The sequence below is a fragment of the Fukomys damarensis genome, unplaced genomic scaffold (assembly GCF_012274545.1).
Source record: "Fukomys damarensis isolate Sample0158 unplaced genomic scaffold, DMR_v1.0_HiC HiC_scaffold_36, whole genome shotgun sequence".
NCBI classification, from domain to species: Eukaryota; Metazoa; Chordata; class Mammalia; order Rodentia; family Bathyergidae; genus Fukomys; species Fukomys damarensis.
In genome coordinates, this window is record NW_022900948.1 from 40,236,371 (window position 1) to 40,255,286 (window position 18,916).

At 49.8% G+C, this 18,916-nt stretch overlaps 2 protein-coding genes across 6 annotated transcripts in view; one reads left to right on the forward strand and one right to left on the reverse strand.

Annotated features, from left to right (window-relative positions):
- The first annotated feature begins 1,756 nt into the window (after positions 1 to 1,756).
- On the forward strand, positions 1,757 to 5,796 carry Arpc5l (actin related protein 2/3 complex subunit 5 like). Its single transcript, XM_010613520.3, has 3 exons — positions 1,757 to 2,667; positions 3,975 to 4,151; positions 5,278 to 5,796. Exons 1-3 carry the CDS (start codon positions 2,542 to 2,544, stop codon positions 5,338 to 5,340), a joined length of 366 nt encoding a protein of 121 aa, XP_010611822.1. The 5' UTR covers positions 1,757 to 2,541; the 3' UTR covers positions 5,341 to 5,796.
- A 381-nt stretch (positions 5,797 to 6,177) lies between these two features.
- Golga1 (golgin A1) overlaps positions 6,178 to 18,916 on the reverse strand; it is a 56,455-nt gene continuing 43,716 nt past the window's right edge. For 3 of the 5 annotated variants that reach the window (XM_010613522.3, XM_010613521.3, XM_033759263.1), the window contains 8 exons: positions 14,973 to 15,062; positions 14,094 to 14,196; positions 13,880 to 14,013; positions 13,461 to 13,604; positions 10,735 to 10,794; positions 10,004 to 10,174; positions 9,482 to 9,568; positions 7,435 to 8,684 (listed from right to left, as the gene is read on the reverse strand). In XM_010613522.3, the coding sequence (XP_010611824.1) occupies positions 8,604 to 8,684; positions 9,482 to 9,568; positions 10,004 to 10,174; positions 10,735 to 10,794; positions 13,461 to 13,604; positions 13,880 to 14,013; positions 14,094 to 14,196; positions 14,973 to 15,062 (870 nt within the window). In that variant the 3' untranslated portion in view covers positions 7,435 to 8,603. Of the gene's footprint in view, positions 6,410 to 7,434; positions 8,685 to 9,481; positions 9,569 to 10,003; positions 10,175 to 10,734; positions 10,795 to 13,460; positions 13,605 to 13,879; positions 14,014 to 14,093; positions 14,197 to 14,972; positions 15,063 to 18,916 lie in introns of those variants that run through there. The other 2 variants (XR_004515424.1, XM_033759262.1) reach the window with 2 other exon arrangements.

The window sequence follows — 18,916 nt, forward strand, 5'->3', positions numbered from 1 at the left end:
TAAATCCCGGCCCTCAGAGGTGGAGATTTAAACTTGAATTTCCTGTTCCATCCAGATTGCTCACTTACCCTACTGATGAAATGGGGTCATGAGAACGGACCCCTGGAGGGAAGGTTGGTTATTTAGTCCTGTGCAGGACCTGGCTTTTGGGCAGGAGATGGCTGGAAAAGCACCACCAGCCAGGCCTTTGGCCCAGAACCCTCATTCAACCGATGAAGAGACTGGCGTGGCCAGCTGCTACCTTGGTCTTACTGCTGCAGGGACTTGTTGAAAGTCACGTGTCCATGAGTCCCCAGCTAGTCATAGTCAGGTGTCTTAGGCTGCTTAGAATGTGCAGGGGATGGTAGCTTTGCCTCTATTGTCAGAAGCCTGTTACCATGGAGAGTACCTCTTGGGATTGGGGAAAGGGAGGGTAGCAGATGAGAAGTGAAATCCTGGCAAATGGGCTCTAGGTAGGAGGAGGAAGGAATTAATATTTGAGTTCCTACCATGTGCCAACCCTTGGATTTACATTAGGTGTTTGAATTTAAACTATAGAGCCTTTAAGAGTCTTTAGGAGAGGGCACCATGGACCTTGCATAGGTCACATACCCTCTCTCTTGGCCTCCACATCACCCTTTGAGAAATGAAGGACAACACGATGATGGCCTTGCCAGTTCTAGGAGAACATGTCTGGGCACAACAGCAAGTGTCTGGGCAAGCAGCGTGGGTCTGGGTAGGTGAGCAGCGAGGGATTAGAGCAGGAGTTTGGCTGTGCAAGCCAGCTGGACGCCTCAGCTTTGTCACCTTGGCCAGGTGATTTTCTTTCTCAGAGCCTTGGTTTCATAGTCTTCAAAATGGAGATAGTGATTGTTGTCCCAGAGTTTTGGAATGAGATGCATGTGAATTGGCTGAAGATCCAAGACTTTGTGGCAGTTCTAAAGTATTACTAGTTCGGCTCTTCATCAGTGAAGCAGCTTCCGGTCCTTGCAGCAGGAGTCTGTCTAGAGCAGTGGTTTGTTTGTTTGTTGGTACTGGGAATCACACTCAGGACCTTTTGCTTGCGAGGCAGGCGCAGTGCCAGAGAGCTAATTCCCCAGCCCTAGAGCAGTGGTTTTGAGTGCTTCTGCACTCCTACTCCCAGAAAATTTGGCAATGTTCAGGGACATTCTAATTGTTACAGCTTGAGGGTGCTACTAGAATCTTGCGGGTAGAGGCCATGTACCCTGCAAAGCATAGGACAGATCCTACATCAGAGACTCATCCTGTCTAAAATGTCCTTGGTGCCGTGGCAAAAATCAGGGTCTCCCAAACCATCATGCCTGTTTGTTGCAAGGGCCTAAGCAGCTAGGGATGGAGGCCAGTTTCATAAATGATCGGATTGCAGGAACACCCTCCCTGCTCCCCAGACTTCCTGAGCAGTGCTTGCTTGACAGGCTGGTGCTGCAGGGAGCTAACTAAAGCAGTATTTGGCCCCTGCAGACCATTTAAGTCTTCTGCTCCTCTTGTCCATCCACCTTCTGAGTGATTGTGCTTGCTGACTGTGCCAGGCAGAAGTGAAGAGGGTGCTAGTCTACATTTCCTAGTAAGCCCCCGGGAGCCTGCTTTTGTTCTGGGACACTTGAGAAGAGAGCTTTGAGGTGCAGGTTACCAGTGGCTGGTTTCAGGACTGGCTCTGGTTGGGGAGGGTGGGGGGCTGCCTTTCTCAGTGAAGGTGGATCAGAGCCAAGGAGGGAGCTGGGCAGCGGGGGGTGGGGTGCTGGGAGTGGCTTGCCTGGGGGTGGACCCAGCTCTCTAGATGGAGCCCCCACTAAGGAAGCTGGGAATTCAGCTTTCCCCAGGGGCTCTGTCTGCTCACATGTGGGGATTGCTGCATGAACAGGAGTAAAGACCCGATTGGGCAGAACCATTCCTTGTTCTATTTTTGAAGCTTTTTGGCTGAAGCCAGTGTTTCACATGAGGAAATGAAAGTCGGCTGATGTAATTCAGTTTAAAATAGGTGTCACCTTTGGGGACCTAACCCAGATTGTAATTTTCTTTGCGTGCTGGGTATTTAGAACTTGGCAGAGAATGTGATGTTAGGGTTGCGACTAAGGTTTGGGGGTGGGGAAGCAGAGGCACTGGCAAAAGGTTCTTGTAGCAGTTGGGACCTCATTGACCTGGGGGGTAGAGTTTTAGTGCATCTTGATTTCTTTAGTAATGTAACTGCTAAGCAGCATTGAGTGAAGAGTTAGACCTCTTTGGGCCTTCATTCTTCCCTTTGAAAGCAAGAGTGACTTTGTGTGCACAGTGGCTGAGGACCCAGTGGGGCAGGAACCTTGCCTAGCACTGAGTGGGTGCTGCAGGCTCCATGGGGTTTTACTGCAGTTCCCTGCAAGGGCAGTTGCTGGAGGGGGAGCCTCTAGGAGGAGGCAGAAGGAAGGCTGGCAGAGGTGCCTTTCACCGTCCCTGTGGCTCAGGAAAGCAGCAGGCTGTAGTCAGGCTGTGCCCACGGTGAGGAGGCAGCAGTGGGTGGTCAGTGGCCGAGTCTGCTCTTGAGCTGCTCTTGAGGTCAGTCCATTAATGAAAGTGTGGCCGCACGTGAGCCCAGCCATCCTTAACTGGAGCTGCTGCACAGGAGACATGCTTCGGGCTTTCCATGCAGCCTTGCGGAACTCTCCGGTCAACACCAAGAATCAAGCCGTGAAGGTAAAGGGGTCTTGCAGCTCTGCTGGGTGTTGCGCGGTGTCTGGTGTCTCCCCAGATGGCAGTGAGCTCCATGGGGCCTGGGCAGTGCTGGCACTCAGACTCTGCACTTCAAAGCTGTCTGATTTTTGTGTTTTTGTACAGCCTGGCGCCTCTCCGGTCAACACCAAGAATCAAGCCGTGAAGGTAAAGGGGTCTTGCAGCTCTGCTGGGTGTTGCGCGGTGTCTGGTGTCTCCCCAGATGGCAGTGAGCTCCATGGGGCCTGGGCAGTGCTGGCACTCAGACTCTGCACTTCAAAGCTGTCTGATTTTTGTGTTTTTGTTTGTTTTTGCTGTATGCCAAGTGCTCTGCCCCAGAGCTACACCCCTAGCAACACGGCTGACTGCTGTATCATAAAAGCTCCCCAAAGAAACTGTTTCCTTCTCCCTTTGGCTTCTGGAGTGAGAAGTCAGTTTAGCCCTTGTTGATGAGCAAAACAGATAAATTGGCTGCCAAGTGGGGCTTATCAGCAGTTATGCTTTTATAGGCAATTGAATAGGCTTTTATCTACATAAGGGTTTGGAGTGCTTTTTTGGGTTTCCTGCCTTTCAAAAACTGGGAGGAAAGAGCATTATTCTCACTGCCTTACCAGTGCTAAAACTTGGTCCAGGGAGAGGGGCCTCTGTGGCTGGGGTTGGATCTGTGGTAGAGGAGTGTAGTGACCAGTGGTCACACCTTGGCAGAGGTGGAAAGGAAGGGCATCCTCAGTTACTGGGTACCTGCAGGGGGAGGACTATACCCAAGTAAACCTGTGGGGGCCTTTTGTTTTTAAAATGACCCTCCATGATAGTGATTCTGTGGAGTTTAAGGCCATGCTGGTATCCCGAGTAGTGAAGCTAAACCAGGCATTGTGGCACGTATTTGGAAGGGTAAGGCAGGAGGACCAAGAGTTTGAGGCCAGCCTGAGTTATGTAGTGAGACTTTGTCTTTAAAGAAAAAGTGACCAGTAAACCATTTATCCTCTCCAAAATTAGTGGAATAACACTGAAGTTTAGCTGGACCTAGTGGCCCCTCCTATATCTCAGCACTCGGAAGGCTGAGGCAGGAGGATTGCTGAGTTCAAGGCCGGCAAGACCTTGTCTCAGAAAACAAAAAAATACATAAAAATACGAAGCAATAAAAGAATTTTATTTAGCTTATTTCTTTTTAACCATCCTAGATAAATTAGAGATCAGTCAGCGTTGCTGGTGAGCTCTGCCTTGTTTGATACACCTGTGCCCACACTGGGGGCCTTGGCTGTGCCCTGACCTCACCTCTCTTACTTCTGTAGGAACGAGCCCAGGGTGTGGTGCTGAAAGTGCTCACAAACTTTAAGAGCAGCGAGATCGAGCAGGCTGTGCAGTCCCTGGACAGAAATGGCATTGACTTGTTAATGAAGTACATTTATAAAGGGTTTGAGAAACCCACAGAAAACAGCAGCGCAGTGTTACTCCAGTGGCATGAAAAGGTACGTGAACGCGTCACCTCTGCAGGGTCTGCTGCCTCACCCAGGGCTCACGCCAGCAGGCCACATTTTCAGAAGAAGGTAGGACAGTCGGACAGCTTGTGAGACGGGCATGGATCGCTTCACCTGCTGTCTGTGGAAATCATGGTTGCTTTTGCTTTTTAGCTGCAGATGTATGCCAGGTAGAACAGGGTGCCCTGGGTACCAGACGGGGAGTGGGGGCAGATGCTGTGGCATGGTAAGGTCAGAGGAAGGCCTGCTGGTGAGGGCTTTGTGACACTTTCTCTGCCCTGGTGTAAACAGCTGAGAAGGGTGTGGGATACTCAGGAATGCAGGCTGAGCCCTCCCGCCAGCTTGAAGGGCTTCCTTACCTGGCCTCAGCTTCTTCAGCCAGTGCAGTGGGCAGAAAACTTGGTCCTTTAATGTGGCTTTCATCAGCCCGAAGCAGAAAAAGCTGTGTGCATCCTCTGCTTGGGGGGTTCTGGTTCTGGTCATGCCCATGTCCAGCCTAGGTGCCACTGTGTTCCACACTACCCCTTACTCCCTGAGCACCACAGCGGACACACTGGCCATTGAAAGGGACCGGGCTGTCACTAACACTCTCCTTCCCCAGGGGCTCAGCATTGTTTTAAGGGTACTTCTTACTGGTGGGCAGTCAAGGTGCTGGGCCGCGGCTGTGCCTCCAGCCTCCCTGGGCTTGGCAGGTGGAGTTGGCAGCGGTACTCTGAGGGTGAGCGAGTCCTCTGTGTGGTGTGGAGGCCGGGCCCTTTCATCTCTCTTAGGCAACTTGGTGTCCCCCCTGTTGGCAGGCAGCTCTCATGGGCTGGTGTACATTTCTTTGCCCAGGGCCTGCCAAGTTGGGAAGTGATGAGAAACTTGGGCTGTGCTGTGTGCTTGGGGACAGTGTTCCAAGCCAGTTCTGCCCGAGTGGTTGATTGTTGGGGCCTTGGCTGCAGGACAGGGCTCCTTCCCCACTCCATGGTCTTGGCTGTAGGGCTCCTTTATCAGAGGGGCCATGGCTTGATAGGATCCAGGTCCAGGAGGAGGAGTAGGCGCTCTCATCTCCCTGGCGAGCCAGGCTCCCTCTGGCCAAGTCTTATCTGACTTGTTCCTTTTCCTGCCCCCACAGGCCTTAGCTGTAGGAGGACTAGGCTCCATTATAAGAGTTCTTACAGCAAGAAAGACTGTTTAAAAACAAAAAAACAAAAAGAACTCATGTTACCCTGAAGAATTTTCGATGCCCAGGCTGGACTGACAATGGACCATCTTCCTAGGAACTCCCAACTACAAATTTCAGGACATGAATCTGCTGAAATGTATTTTATTTTCGAGGTGGAGGGAGAATCTCTAAATCCTTTGCAGGATCCGAGTCTGCCTCTGTCTACAGAGTTCTGTAGAACTGACCCTTGACTGTCTGCAGAGTGGCTGGCCCGTGTCGGTCAGGTGTTACTGTGTGCACTGCCTGTTTGAAATGGGGGGGGATTTGGGCAGGTGCAGATCCAAGGGCTGTGGTGAAAGGGAGAATTTGTTTTTCAGAAGTGGGTAAACCCGAGAGTTTGTACAGACATCCTGTCTTCCCAGAGAAGGCAGACGCTCGGGTTCATTGTAAAGTGCCTGCTGCATCAATAAAGCTCTTGGCTTATTAGTATAACCCTTGCGGTGTGTTTCCTGTATGTAAAAAGTGGTAATGAGGGGATGGTAAGGAAAGAGTTCGACTGTTCTGGAAATGTGATGTGGAAGGGTAGATGTGTCCCTGTGTCACCATCCCTGGGGAGCGAGCATGGCAATCTCTAGGCCTTCCTGCCACGGCAATCCCCTGAGCCTCGGCACACTCTGCTGCCACGGAGAGGTGTTTTGCTGAATACTATTTATTGTTTCTTATTCCTTTGATTTGTATGTAACTTTGGAGCTTATTTAATTTAATAAAGTGCCAAACATTTAATAATTGATCGAGGCTTTAAAAGTCTTCAGTTTCTGTGATTACACTTACAGTCTTCTGAGTGTGGACCTGCGCTGTGTCCTGCTAAGTTTCTTTGAAGAACAACTCCAGAAACAGCAATGGTGAGAACCCCATTCGTCCTTCTGAAGCCCTCCCAGGTCACGCAGCCTTGAATGTATGTAGACTTCCACCAAACTGACAAGCTTCCGCCTCCCCAGCTCCTTGCAGAACCACTGGGATGCTTGGGAGGTAGGACTAGGCTGTTGGTTTCATTAAAATTACACGTATTTATTTGCCCAAACCCAGTCTGGGGAGGATCCTTCTGAAAGATAAAGGTGTAGCCCTTGAAGTTTTAAGTACAAGATACAATGTACTAGATTTAACAGTCCAGGAAACACTAACATATCAAACCATACCAAGAGAAACCCACTGCTGTATCTGGCTTAAAGAGTTTTAATCAAAAAAATGTATTGCACCACAAATGAGTTTTCTACAGCAGGTTTTAGATTACACAGTCCTATTTACAACATTGGGAGATGAAGATCCAATGCTTATATAAAGGTATATATACTGTCTATCACAGAAAGTTTTATACAAGTAAAAGTGCATTAAATCACTCGGAATATTTATTCCACTCTTCCCCTTAAAGCTGAAGGAAATTCATCATGCAAGAAGAAAGCCTAGTCAGAGGGAATCTTCCCTAAGCCAGTCAACTTCAAACTGCTGGGGAGTGGGGTATGGGGTGAGACAGTGCCAGGGATGCAAGGGATAGAGGAACCCTAGGGGAGAGGGGCTGCAGCCACGGGTGGCAAGCCAGGGACCACCCAGGTGCCCAAGGCTTTGCTCCTGGAATAGCTGGAGGGGAGGAGATCCTACTTGGATAAGATGCTACCTCTTACTCATGAGAGAACAGGAGGGACTCCTGTTTCATGTCCCACCTGAGTGGGAAGTAGCAATCTCAAGGGCACAGACTGCAGAGCCACATGTAGGTGACAGGAGAACAGTTCTGGATGGCAGAGCCTGAGCTGAGCCAAGGTGGCAATATCCTGGCTTGATGCTACCTGGAACTCTAGTGGGTAAACTCTGCAGTACTTTTCTGTGGGATTTTGTTTTTGTGTGTGTGTGTGTGTATATGTATTTTTTACCTTAAGCATAATTGAGAAACATAAGTGTAGTTAGAAAATGATAATAAATCTAGGAGCTCCGGTTAATTCAGTTTATTTGCCAATGAAACCTTCATCAAACTATGAAACAGTTGCCCTTTAGGTTTGATGCTGTGGCTTCTCCACAAGTAGTGTGACAACACATACAAGTGTATGTCGGCTGTTGCCAGAGGTGTGTGTGCTATCAGGTACTGCAGCCAGCTGTGGCTGTGTGGATGGCAGGTGTGAATGTAGTGTCACCCTAAGTAGAGGGCTAGGGTGGGAGGGAGGGATAGCTCTGCAAACTAAATAGATGACTCTAATGTCTGGTCATGGTTGGGGCAAGAAGGGACAGCTGCTACTTTTGTTGAATTCAGCGGATTGTCCTCTGGTAAAAAGGTGTGATTAACATTTGCTCAGTGATAGAAAGACAGAATTAGGAACAAAGCAGATGAAATACCACCACTGCTCCAGAGAGCATGTTCCACAGAAGGCTGGCAAAATTACAAAGGGACAGGACCCTAGTTTTATAAATAGTTTCCTCTTGATGCTCTGGTTTTTCTATAAGAATACCAATTAAGTGGATTTTATAATAAAGAAGACATGTTTATAATAGCAAAGAAGTTTAGCTATAAAAAATAGTTTAAAATGGTTTACCAGCAACCTATCCAAGACAAGTACATTCATTAAAAAGGCAATTGAGTGTATTTGGTACTATACTTGGGGCCTTTTATCTGTTTGCTAGTTTTAAGCAAAATGGAGATAACATCAGGAAGTTGCATATTCTTCATTAATCCATTCTGGCCCATCTCAAGTTGTAGGTGGTTTGTTGAAACAAATGATGTGTTTTTGAGAGGAAGGATTAAAAGCCTCTTCTAATTCTTCTGAACCCAAAGGCTGTGAGAGACCTATGAAGTCATTCTTTTGAGGTGGCTTTCCGTGGAGGAGCAGGTGGGGCTGACTTGCTGGGCACCACTCCAAAGGGCGGTTTCTACCTCCAGTGTCCCCTTCACGATGAGTCAGCTGCCTCCTGACATGCTGAATTCTTGTTTCAGCTTTAAGTACTAATGTTAAGAGGACTCAGGTATAGACGTGAGCTGGTCAGGACCGGGTATTATGTTAGCAGCACTCTGGAAACCTGGGTAGTGCTGGGACCCTCTCACTTGGTGAGCAGAATGACATGGGATCAGCTCCCTTCTGGGGTTCATGTCAGCCTGCGGGGAGGTGGGCCTTAAGTCTTGTAAACAATGTTTAGACACATGTACAAAATACTGCAATTACAGTGATTAAAAACCCACCCACACTGGTGTGTCAGTCAGTGTTCTTTTCACAGAAAAAGGTGTCAAGCCACGGAGCTCTTCCCTGGGTGTTCCTCTAGGACCATGGTATCCGAGGGTTTGAGATAGATGGCCGGATGCTGCCCTTGGGAGCTGGTTTGGAACCAAACCAGGACATCTGTGTGTGAAACAAAAAAGGATCTTGAGAAGTAGGGTGGGTGCAAAGGTGGCAGAAACAGCCCTTCCCCTTCCCTGGGCCATCGGCTCTGCCCCTCCAGGCATCCTGACTGGCTTCGAGCAGAGGATGAAGATGGTTCCAGTGCTCAATCTGCTGGGTGGGGAGCCCATTCTAAGTAAGCAAAGGAAATGAGAGAAAGTGGGTAGGTGAAAATTTTCTCTGTTACACATTTATTCAGGTGCTTTTGAAATTTTTTTGTGGTGCTGGGAATTGAACCTGGAGCCTTGCACATGCAAGGCTTCTGAGATAGGTCTCACAGTATAGTTCATGCCAGCCTTGATCTCACTATGTAGCCCAGGCTGGCTGGGGATGGTGGCAATCCTCCTGCCTCATCCTGCTGAATGCTAGGTTACAAGCATGTGCCACTATGTCTGCCTTACAGTCCTTTTAAAAGTCTAGGTGCAGGCCAGGGATTTAGCTCAGTGGTTCTGCCACCTGTCTCAAAAGTCTAGGTGCTAGGCCAAACCTTAACCTATTGATGAAGTGTTATCAATGAAAGTCTTTGAAAGATTCAGAGTCTGGAAGTCAGAAATCAATGAAAGTCTTTGAAAGATTCAGAGTCTGGAAGTCAGAACAGACAGGTATTTGGGCACAAAGGATGCCCTCAGTACCACCTGATCAAGTCATCACCCCAAAGCAACTAAGCAAGAAAACAGCTGTGGCTGGTTACCTGCCTCTATGGCTGGTTTCATTTGCCTGTGGAGAGATAAGTAAAACAGCAGATCAGAGAAGCCTACCTTATACTCCAGGGTTTCTTTGAGCATATTTTCTTCCTCTTGAGAAAAGTTCAGCAACACTGACACAGCTTTGATAAGATGAAAAGCCTGAAACAAAGTAAGCTTTGCTGCCCTGGGTCTTGGTGGGGGTAGGGCAAGAAATCAGAGGAGCTAAATGGCAGCATTTCCTGTTGCCGTGGTTAACAAGGACTAGGTGGTTGGTGAAGTTCTTGGCTTCTGAAGTCTGACAGCAACAACGTATTCTCATTCTGCCTCCACCACCTTTCACTTGGACTGGCAAGACCTAGCGACCTGAGCGGACCTGTTCCCAGGACTTGGCTCAGCACCGGAGCTGGAATGGAGAAGGGGAGCCCACATTTTCCCTGGGAGCCAGCTCCCTGGTGCTGCTCACTCTGCGGGCCGAGGCTGGTGGGAGGAATGGCCAGGTGTCCACATGGACTGGGGGAGAGGAAGGAGTGGGATGGACAGGACGCCAAGCAGGGCTAGGCCCAAAACCCAAATGGTAGCTTAGGAGCTCTTTACCTCAGATTCTCGACAGGACATGAATTTTAAAACAACATGTTTAAGGTACTCGAAGTTGATTTCTCGGGCATCTGTCAGGTCAGCGTTATTTGTGACAGAGGAAGCCATGTTTGGCATCTCGGGGCCTGGCTTCTCCCGGACTTCAAAGAGCTCACTGTCGGGTTTGATTTTCTGGAAAACCAACAGAAAGGTCTTTTGTGGGCAGACAGTGGCCATTACACAGGCTGGGAAGGTGGATCTGACTCTAGAAACTCATGGACCCCTCAAGAGCAAGTACAACCCAGGGGAGATGCCCGCCTACGGAGTCCCCTGCCGTTCCTCCACCTCCCTGCACCTGGCAGGCCAAAAGGCCCCCAGGGAGAAGAGCTCAGATACTCCAGGTGGGGCTGACAGCTGAGAGGAGGAGTGAGGTCACATTTCTTTATTCAAGTCAAGCGTGTGATCCCAGAGCAGTGAGCACACCAGCCTGGAACAGGGCATTGCTCTTGTCCTGCTCGGGCCAGTCACTTGCCAGATGCACACTGCCAACACCACCACAATGACTTCCCAAGCAAGCCCCCTTGCAGGTGAGGACACAGCACAGGGAAGGAGGGCCAAGGCCTTAAGGCCATTTCTCAGGGGAGTGCTCATGCTGGCAGGGCTGCTGTGGGGTGGGGTGTCAATGTGCTGGGGCTGGGAGCGGGTGAAGGACAGGCTGCCAGGGTCCGCGGGCAAACAGCACGGGCACTCACCAGCTCCCTCTGCAGTGTCTTCCTGAGCTCCAGCATCCTCTGCTGCATCTGCTTTATGGTCTGAGACAAACCCACCCACCACATCCAGCGGTTACAGGCGTTTTCCAGGGGTGAAGAAAACAGACACCCCTGGCATCCTGAGTACCTGGCACAAGTGTGCCCAAGAGGTCCTCCTTAGAGGCTGTGTAAGGTGTTACATGCGTGTGAACCTGGGTGCCTGCCCTCCATTCCCTGGCCTGCCCAGGTCACATGGAGGCTGCCTTTTGTCAAGTTCCCCTGCAAGACAGGAATCTCCAGTGCTGCCTGCCACCTTCTGTGGGATCAGTCCTAGAGCCCAAGCATGGGACCCCACTGTGGGAATGTGCTCTGGTCTTCTGAACTCCACCAGTGTGCTATAATCCCCAAGTAGGATCTCTGGGCCAGAATATAGGGTTCACATTCACTACGTATGGTACTCCTGAAATAATTTGCAGTGTTTCTTTTTTTTTTTTTTTTTTTTTTTTTTTTCTTTTTTTTTTTTTTGTTACCGGGGATTGAACTCGGGTCCTCGCGCTTGCAAGGCAGGCCACCGAACCGCTGAGCTAAATCCCCGGCCCAATTTGCAGTGTTTCTTTTTTTTTTTTTTGTTACCGGGGATTGAACTCGGGTCCTCGCGCTTGCAAGGCAGGCCACCGAACCGCTGAGCTAAATCCCCGGCCCAATTTGCAGTGTTTCTTTTTTTTTTTTTTGTTTTGTTACCGGGGATTGAACTCGGGTCCTCGCGCTTGCAAGGCAGGCCACCGAACCGCTGAGCTAAATCCCCGGCCCAATTTGCAGTGTTTCTTTGAGCAGTGTAAAAGGTTATAATTTTTCTGTGCAACTCACCAAAGATGGGCTTTAGATCTTGTTTTGTTTTGAGACAAGGTCTTGCTATGTAGTCCAGACTGGCCTTGAACTTACTATGTAGCCCAGGCTGGCCTCTAACTGGCAGCAATCCTCCTGCCTCAGCCTCCCGAGTGCTGAGATCATAGGCATGCACCATTGTGCCCAGATTTGTATTTTCTTGGCTGAATATGAGGCTGGACATTCCTCTGGAAGTATACTGCTATTTTACCTTATGTGCTTGGTTTCCCACCCATTAATTCATCTAATAATTACTAACTGAGTCCCAACTAAGTGCCAGGTACTGTCCTTGGGAGGCTGGGGGAAACATAAAGACACAATTTCTGCTGAGAGGGAAAAGAAACAGCAAGGTAAGAGTTCTGGTGGGGAGATTTGCCTAGGTGGCAGGGCAGCCCTCATGGTTACAGTGAGAGAGCAGGTGCTTTAGGCCAACAGGCTGAGAGGAGGTGACAGGATCTGAGAAGGAGACGTAGAAAGGGCTGACCACACAGGGCTTTGCCAGCCACTGCACAGCCTCTGAGTGGCACTGAGACATGGAAAGTCATCAGGCTGGGAAAGAGGAGCAACAACAAAAGCGGACAGAAACTCAGTGCCAAATTCTAGAGCAGAGACTTGGGTAACAGTGGCAAGGAGAAGCAGCTGATTTGGGGTACAGTTTAAAGAGTGGGAAAGGAGTCATGGGCTGAGGATGACTTCCAGAGTTTGGGTTTTTCCTGAGAGGGAAAAGATGGCAGCAGAAGCTAGGAATACGGGGAAACTCAAGTCTGTCCTGGGTGTCCTGGGATGCAGGGGGCAGCAGGAGGGGGAACACGAAGGGGTGGGCCTGGAGGTGGAAGGGAGAAGGCAGAAGGGCACTGAAGTGGAGAGGGAGGCAGCAGAGGGTACAGTGTGTGCAGAGTGGCAGGACTGCTGGGCTGGGAGATACTACCTGGGGACAGTGGTCTCCAGCCCATTGTGGTTCTGTGGCTGCAGGTATGGGGCAGGGGCTTGGCCAGCACAGCCTGAGGACAGGGAGAGGGGCCAGAGCATTGAGGCTGGTGGCCAGGCAGTGGCTATCATGAGCTGTGTAAGGAGGGTAGAAAAGCTTTGTGGCCAGCAAGGACAGAGGTTGATAGGTGGCAAGGGCAAACTTCACCAACAGGCAAAACGAAACTAGAATTCCAGAATGAGCTGAGGTAGTACAACCAGAGAAGAGCAGTCTCAGGCCCTGGGAGATATAAGGGACTGAAGGAGGTCTGGCCTCTGGGATGCTAGCCACATCCTGCTTCATGCCAGGCGGGTCCGGGTGTTTGCTTTGTGTTAGCCCACTGAGCCACACATTTATTTTGTATACTTCCCTGTGTATTTTGTATTTCACAGTAAGAGATTAAATGAAGGGGGTTAAGTGCCTCTTCACTTTGTTAAATATCTAATACCTGTCCCACCCAAATTTGGGGGTAGAATTTCAAGCCAGAGCAATAGTAATAGCAAGCACGCTAAGTTCTGGAGGGGCCTCTATAAACCAGGATGAACAAGACCCTGAACTCGCTGGGGCCCCCACCAAACCCCAGGCTGTTTACAGGACAGTTAGCACACACATTCCTTTCACCGCCTGCCCTCAAAGGCCCTTGGAGGCCAAGGCCAGTACTGTCAACCCCAACTGGGAACAGCAGAACAGTGAGAACAACTGGGCTCTGACACTCGGGACAGCAGAAACTTCAGCAAAGATAAGGCAACAGCAAATGGAAGATGAAAAGCAAGAGGAAGCCCTTTTGAGAGCAAGGTCAGCTGCTTCTCAGCCTTTTGGCTAAAATCAAATCTCAAGGGCAGAGACGGACCAGAGACACAGCAGAAGGTATCCTCACCTTATTTTTCTCTGTAAGCTGCTGCTCCAAGTCCTGTTTCTCCTTCTGTAGCTGCCCTAGATCTATGGGCCCCACCTCACCATTTGGTGTTTCTTCTGCAAGGCAAAGCTGGTATACCGGGTCCTGCGCAGCCTTCACTGTCACCTACAGGGTGGTAGCAGCAGGTTGAAAGCCAGGACAGGTAGTGCTGCAGCTAAGCCACAGTTGTGGGGAGGGGAGCCTGCTTGTTCCATGCCTGTGGCTTGGTGTGCTGTGACAGGTGGCTGCCCGGGAACCAGAGGTCAGTATGAGAGGATCCCATGCAGTGCCTTCCAAGCGACAGCTGCCCTTCTGTGCTGCCTCCACGCCCCACCCTACCCCCATAAAGGAAGGGTGCTGTGGTGAGGCCTGATCCCATTGTGACACGGGGCTTCACTTACACATGGCTGTGGGTCCTGCAGCCTCAGCAGGTCCTCCCGTGCCTCTGCCAGGGCGGCCTCCTGAACTCTGCGGGTCCTCAGGGTGTCCAGCTCGCTCTGTAGCTGATGCATCTGCAGCAGGGCAGAGTCGTGTCCTGGGGTGGGAGGGGGAGTGTACTGCATGAGCCTGGAGGCTTGGGCTACAGTGTGCCGGCTGGGCAGAGTCACCACTCACCTTTCTTCAACTGGAGGATCTCCTGCTCCTTCTGGAGAAGCACCTCGGCCTTTTCCCGCAGAATCTGCTCTTTCTCATTGATTGTGGCTGTTAGCTCAGCAGCCTTGGGGAGAAACTAGCATGAGATGGGGCTGGCAGCATCACCCTCTTCCCACAGGGAGCTCTACTTGTCTACTACCCATGGTGCCCAGAAAATCTTTCCCAGGTCCACAGCGTACAGCAGACCCAAGGTAACATCTGTCCTGTGGATATGCACCAATCCATTCCCCTTTCTCTGCTGGGAGGTGACTCTCTCCCTGTCTCTGGGGCCACAGTGAGCCAATCAGAGATGGGGCCGCTCTGACCAGCTTTCCAGTGCTGTTTAGACCATAGCTTCCCATGTGCATCACCTTGTTCCAGTGTTTGGAAAGTCTTTCCGGAGGTGACTCTGAGACTCGGAGGCGTCACTGATTCACATGGCCTAGAGCCAGTGAACCAGCCAGGCTGGACCAGACATTGAGTGTCTCCAGAGGCAGGCTTTTCCTATACTTTCTGTTCAGAGTTCAACCCACCATCCTATGACTGCCTTTGGGCTGGGGGTGGTGAGGGCCCACCTCACAGAATCAGAGCTGCAGGTCCCTGCTGAGGGCCTTTTCCAAGTAATGTTAATACCACTAATAACTGACTCAAAACCCAAAAGGGCATCCTATGGAGTGAGGTTTTCTTTTCTTTTAATAAGTGCTCCCAGCTCCTAAAGACTACAGGGCAGCACGCAGACCACTGCATTCCCTGACAGCTGTGTCTTTGATGGCGGGTAGGGGGCTTGCGCCTGACAGCCACAGTGTGGGGCTGGGGGACATCACCACCTTAGCCCACACCTCAGCATCTCACAGGGCCCACCTGTTGCTGGAACTCTTCCCTTTGCTTCCGCACCTCCTCCAGGGCCTGAGCCATGGCCACGCTCACAATCTCTCTTTGGCTCCACTCTTCCTACAATTCAGACAAGTAGGAGATGGAGTTTCAAGACTCAGTTTACAGAAGGGCACTGCCTTGCTGGGCTAGTCTAGCATTCTTCCTGCTTCCCTCTGTCCCAGTGATGGCTGGAAACAGGATACCACTGTGAGACAGTCATCTGAGATACCAGGGCCCAGGAGAGTAGGGCCCAAACTTAGAGAGCTATCGCCAGTCTAAAGAAATCAACACAGAAGACTCTCAGGCACATGTGAATGGAGTGGTCACTGTGGCAATCAGGTTAAAGAAAACATAATAAGCAAATACTGAATTTTAGGGCTGGGGATTTAGCTGAGTGGCACCATGCCTGCCTGGCAAGCACAAGGTCCTGAGTTCAACCCCTGATACAGAGAAAAAAAATAAAGTTCAGTATTTTTTTCCCCCTAGTACCAGAAATTGAACTCAGGACCTTGCTCCTGCCAGGCAAGCATGGCACCACTGAGCCACATCCCTGCCCAATATTGAATTTTAATATGGAAAATGTCACTGACTCATCAAAATGACCCCCTGCCCTTTTGAGACAGGTCTAAGTCACCCAGGCTGGGCTTCAACCTAACCTCTTCCCACAGCCTCCCAGAGTGCTGGGATTACAGGCATGTGTCACCAGAGCTGGCCAAAATGACCCCATCATTTTATAGGAGAGAAAAATGAGGCAGGCTCTGGGAGGTTAAGTGATTTGTACAAGGGCCCAGAGACAGTAAGTGGCCGAGCCAGACTGAAAGCCAGCTCTGAGGTCAGAGCCAGGGCCTTTGAATATTTGACTTTACCAACCAGAGCATTTCCCACAGAATCAGGATCGTGTGGCCAGCCCTGCCCAGAGCACAGGGACCATCCCTGGGACAAAAACACCTGTCTGTGCTCCAAAACCAATGTCTGTGCTCCCCAATGAAGTCCCCAGGTGCAAAATTCGAGTTCTTGTGTGCCTGGACTCTGGTAAGGGGGATGCTTTGGAGAGGGCACAAGGTGATGTCGGCCATCTCTGTCTAGTCAGAGGCCCTGCTTTTGGGAGTAAGCGCTTCATTGCTATGCCCCAGTCCCAGTCTGAAATTCCACATGGCTCTACTAGGCCAACAATAATAGTACCCTAATTTTGTGGTATGTGAGTTGGGGCCAATCACAGTATCTCATCCCTCTGATCAAGTAAATTCATGCCAAGATGAATCTGTCATCCAAGATGAACCAACAGAATCTCTTCTATTGGGATCCTTCTTTGTCAGGATGCTGAGGCTGAGTGGGAGAAGCCCGGCTGCCTTGGGGTTGCTTCACAGGAATATCCTAAGCCTGGAGCTGCCTCTCACCTGCAGGATGAATTCTGCAGGAGGAAAAAGGCAGGAACAACGAGAGGGCAAGAGACAGGTCAGTGCAAGTGCCAGTTCCAGCCCAACTGGTCTTTCCAGCTCTGTGAGCTGTCCAACTCTTGCCAGGAAATCTCCCCAGGTATGCTGTGGCACGAGGGCCCCTACTCAGGAGAGGTTGGAGTTGCCCTTCCACGAGTCTTCTTCCATGAGTCTACAAAGGAAACCTAGTGCAGGACTCCAGAAGCTGGAGGTGGGGCTGCAGAATGCCTAAACAATGCTCTGCTTCCACCATGGTTTTAGGGAGAGGCCCTGTGGATATGGAGGGAGGAACAAGAGGTTTCAGGTAGGTGGAGACAGGAGGAGGTCCAGGAGGGGAGGACGACAGGATGCTGTGCCTCCCCAGGAGCCGTCTCGGGGGCAGTTCAGAAGGCACTTGGGGAAGGAAAGAGGCACTTGTGTGTAAGACAGGAACACAAGCCAGGCAGGAAGCAGAGACCTATGACACATCCATGCTGGGGAATGGCCCTGGTCATCTTTCCTCTTTGGCCATGTCTGCTCCACCTTCAAGAGGTTTAGTACCATCTTCAATTCAGAAAAGACAAAATTGTCAGGCATGGTGGTTCATGACTGTAATCCTAGCCCAAGGCCAGCCTGAAGTGCAAAGAAGACCCTATCTCAAGAGAGCACTACACCCAAGTTTAAAAAAAAAAGGAAAAACAGATTCCAAGAATCATGAGGGATTAGATTGGCATACTGGGTACACAGGGCTCCAAAGTCCATGCTACAGCCACATAAGACCTCAGATGGGGATTAAAGTTGATACTTTCAGCATACATCTGTTACAGCAGAAAGCATGGCCTGCACCTGACAGGAGCCACCAAGCTACCCATCCGGCGCAGTTTTCTGAACTTGCGGCTGAGCCTGACAGGGGCTCAGGGAACAGCTACTTTGAAAAGTTAAAATAAAAATGTTCCAACTGGATGTGGCTGCATGTGTCTGTAATCCCAGCTCCCTGGAAGGCTGAGGCAGGAGGAGTATACATTTGGGCCCAGCCTGTGCTACTGAGAGACAGAGAGAGAAAAGGGCCAGTGGGGGGAAAATTCTAGATGCATCAAATTCTAGTGCTTCAAAATACATGAAGCAAACAAGGATAGAAATAAAGGGAGAAAGAGGCAGATCCACAATCATAGGTGAGGATTTAGATATGCCTCTCAGGAACTGATGGAATAAGAAAGAATAAATAAATGAGAAAGTACAGAGATTCTAATAATGTTATCAACCAACTTGACTTAATAAGCATTTATAGAACACTCCACCTAACAACAGTGTAATATATGTTCAAGTGCAATAAAATACTTGCCAAGATGGACTACAGGTCGGGTCATAAAACAAGTCAGAATATCAAAGGACTGAAACCATCCAGAGAATTATCTGACCAAAACAGTTTCAAACTCCAAATATCCAGAAAACTCAAACTGAAAGTTAGCCACATTTAAATTGTCCGTGTGTGCTGCTTTTTGAGTTATTGCCCCTCATCCAGCCCACATCTGGGTTTGGGACGCCGCAGCTGCAAACCGCATTTCTGTTCAGCCAGATGGCTCTGTTAATCCCTGCCAACAGGCGGCGCTCTGGGGAGACTGGAAGAGACGAGGGAGGAATCCCAGCTGTCCTGCAGGTTTCCAGATCCAGCGAGTTTTAAACCAGCAAGGCTTCTTTGCCCTGGTGGCCCAAATTTCTTCCTTTCTTTCTTCGCAGTCTTTTACACATACAGCTGGACCCATTTTTTATCTTGTCCCAGAAGCGCAGCAAGCAGGCCCTCTGAGGGTCAGACGGGTGGGGCTCATCATTCTAACTTTAATAATTCCAACTTTTTCATTTTGTCCCCTTTGTGTAAGAGTTGGAAGCTGCTTCCTACAGTCTGTACCTCTGTTATATCTTTTAACTGTTTCAGCACCAGTTAAAAACTTCACATTAGAGCACATTCTTACTCAAATAATGAGGGTTCCTTGTCGTATGTCCTGCCTGGGCTGTGACTGATTCTACAGATCATGGTTTGTTTCTTCCACTGTCTCCCACCGTATTAGTCTCCTACAGCTGCTGCAATAAACCACCATAAACTCGAAGGCGTACAGTTAGAGAGCCAGTGATCCCAATGGAGCCTCACAGGGCTGAATCAAGGCATCAGTAGGTTGTGCACCCCTTCCCAGCAGGCCCTGGGAAGGTTATTTCCCTGCCTCCTCTAGCATCCAGACCTGTGTTCCCTGGCTCAAGGCTCATCCTCTATCTTTAAATGTCTTTTTTTTTTCTTTTTTGTACCAGGGATCAAACTTGGGACTTTGTATTTCTTAACTGCAAACATATATATAAGGTTTTTGGTTTTGTGTTACTGGGGATTGAACACAGGGCCTTTGCACTGAGCTACATCCCCAACCATTATTTATTTAATTATATTTAATTTTTTGAGACAGGGTCTTGCTATGTAGCACAGGCTGGTGGTTTTTTTTTTTTTTTTTTTTTTTTTTTTTTCCTGGGGGT

Coding starts and splice junctions, on each gene's coding strand:
- Arpc5l (XM_010613520.3), top strand. CDS start 2,542: ATGAAAGTGTGGCCGCACGTGAGCCCAGCCATCCTTAACTGGAGCTGC. Junction 2,668..3,974: donor CCAAGAATCAAGCCGTGAAG/GTAAAGGGGTCT, acceptor TTACTTCTGTAG/GAACGAGCCCAGGGTGTGGT. Junction 4,152..5,277: donor TACTCCAGTGGCATGAAAAG/GTACGTGAACGC, acceptor CTGCCCCCACAG/GCCTTAGCTGTAGGAGGACT.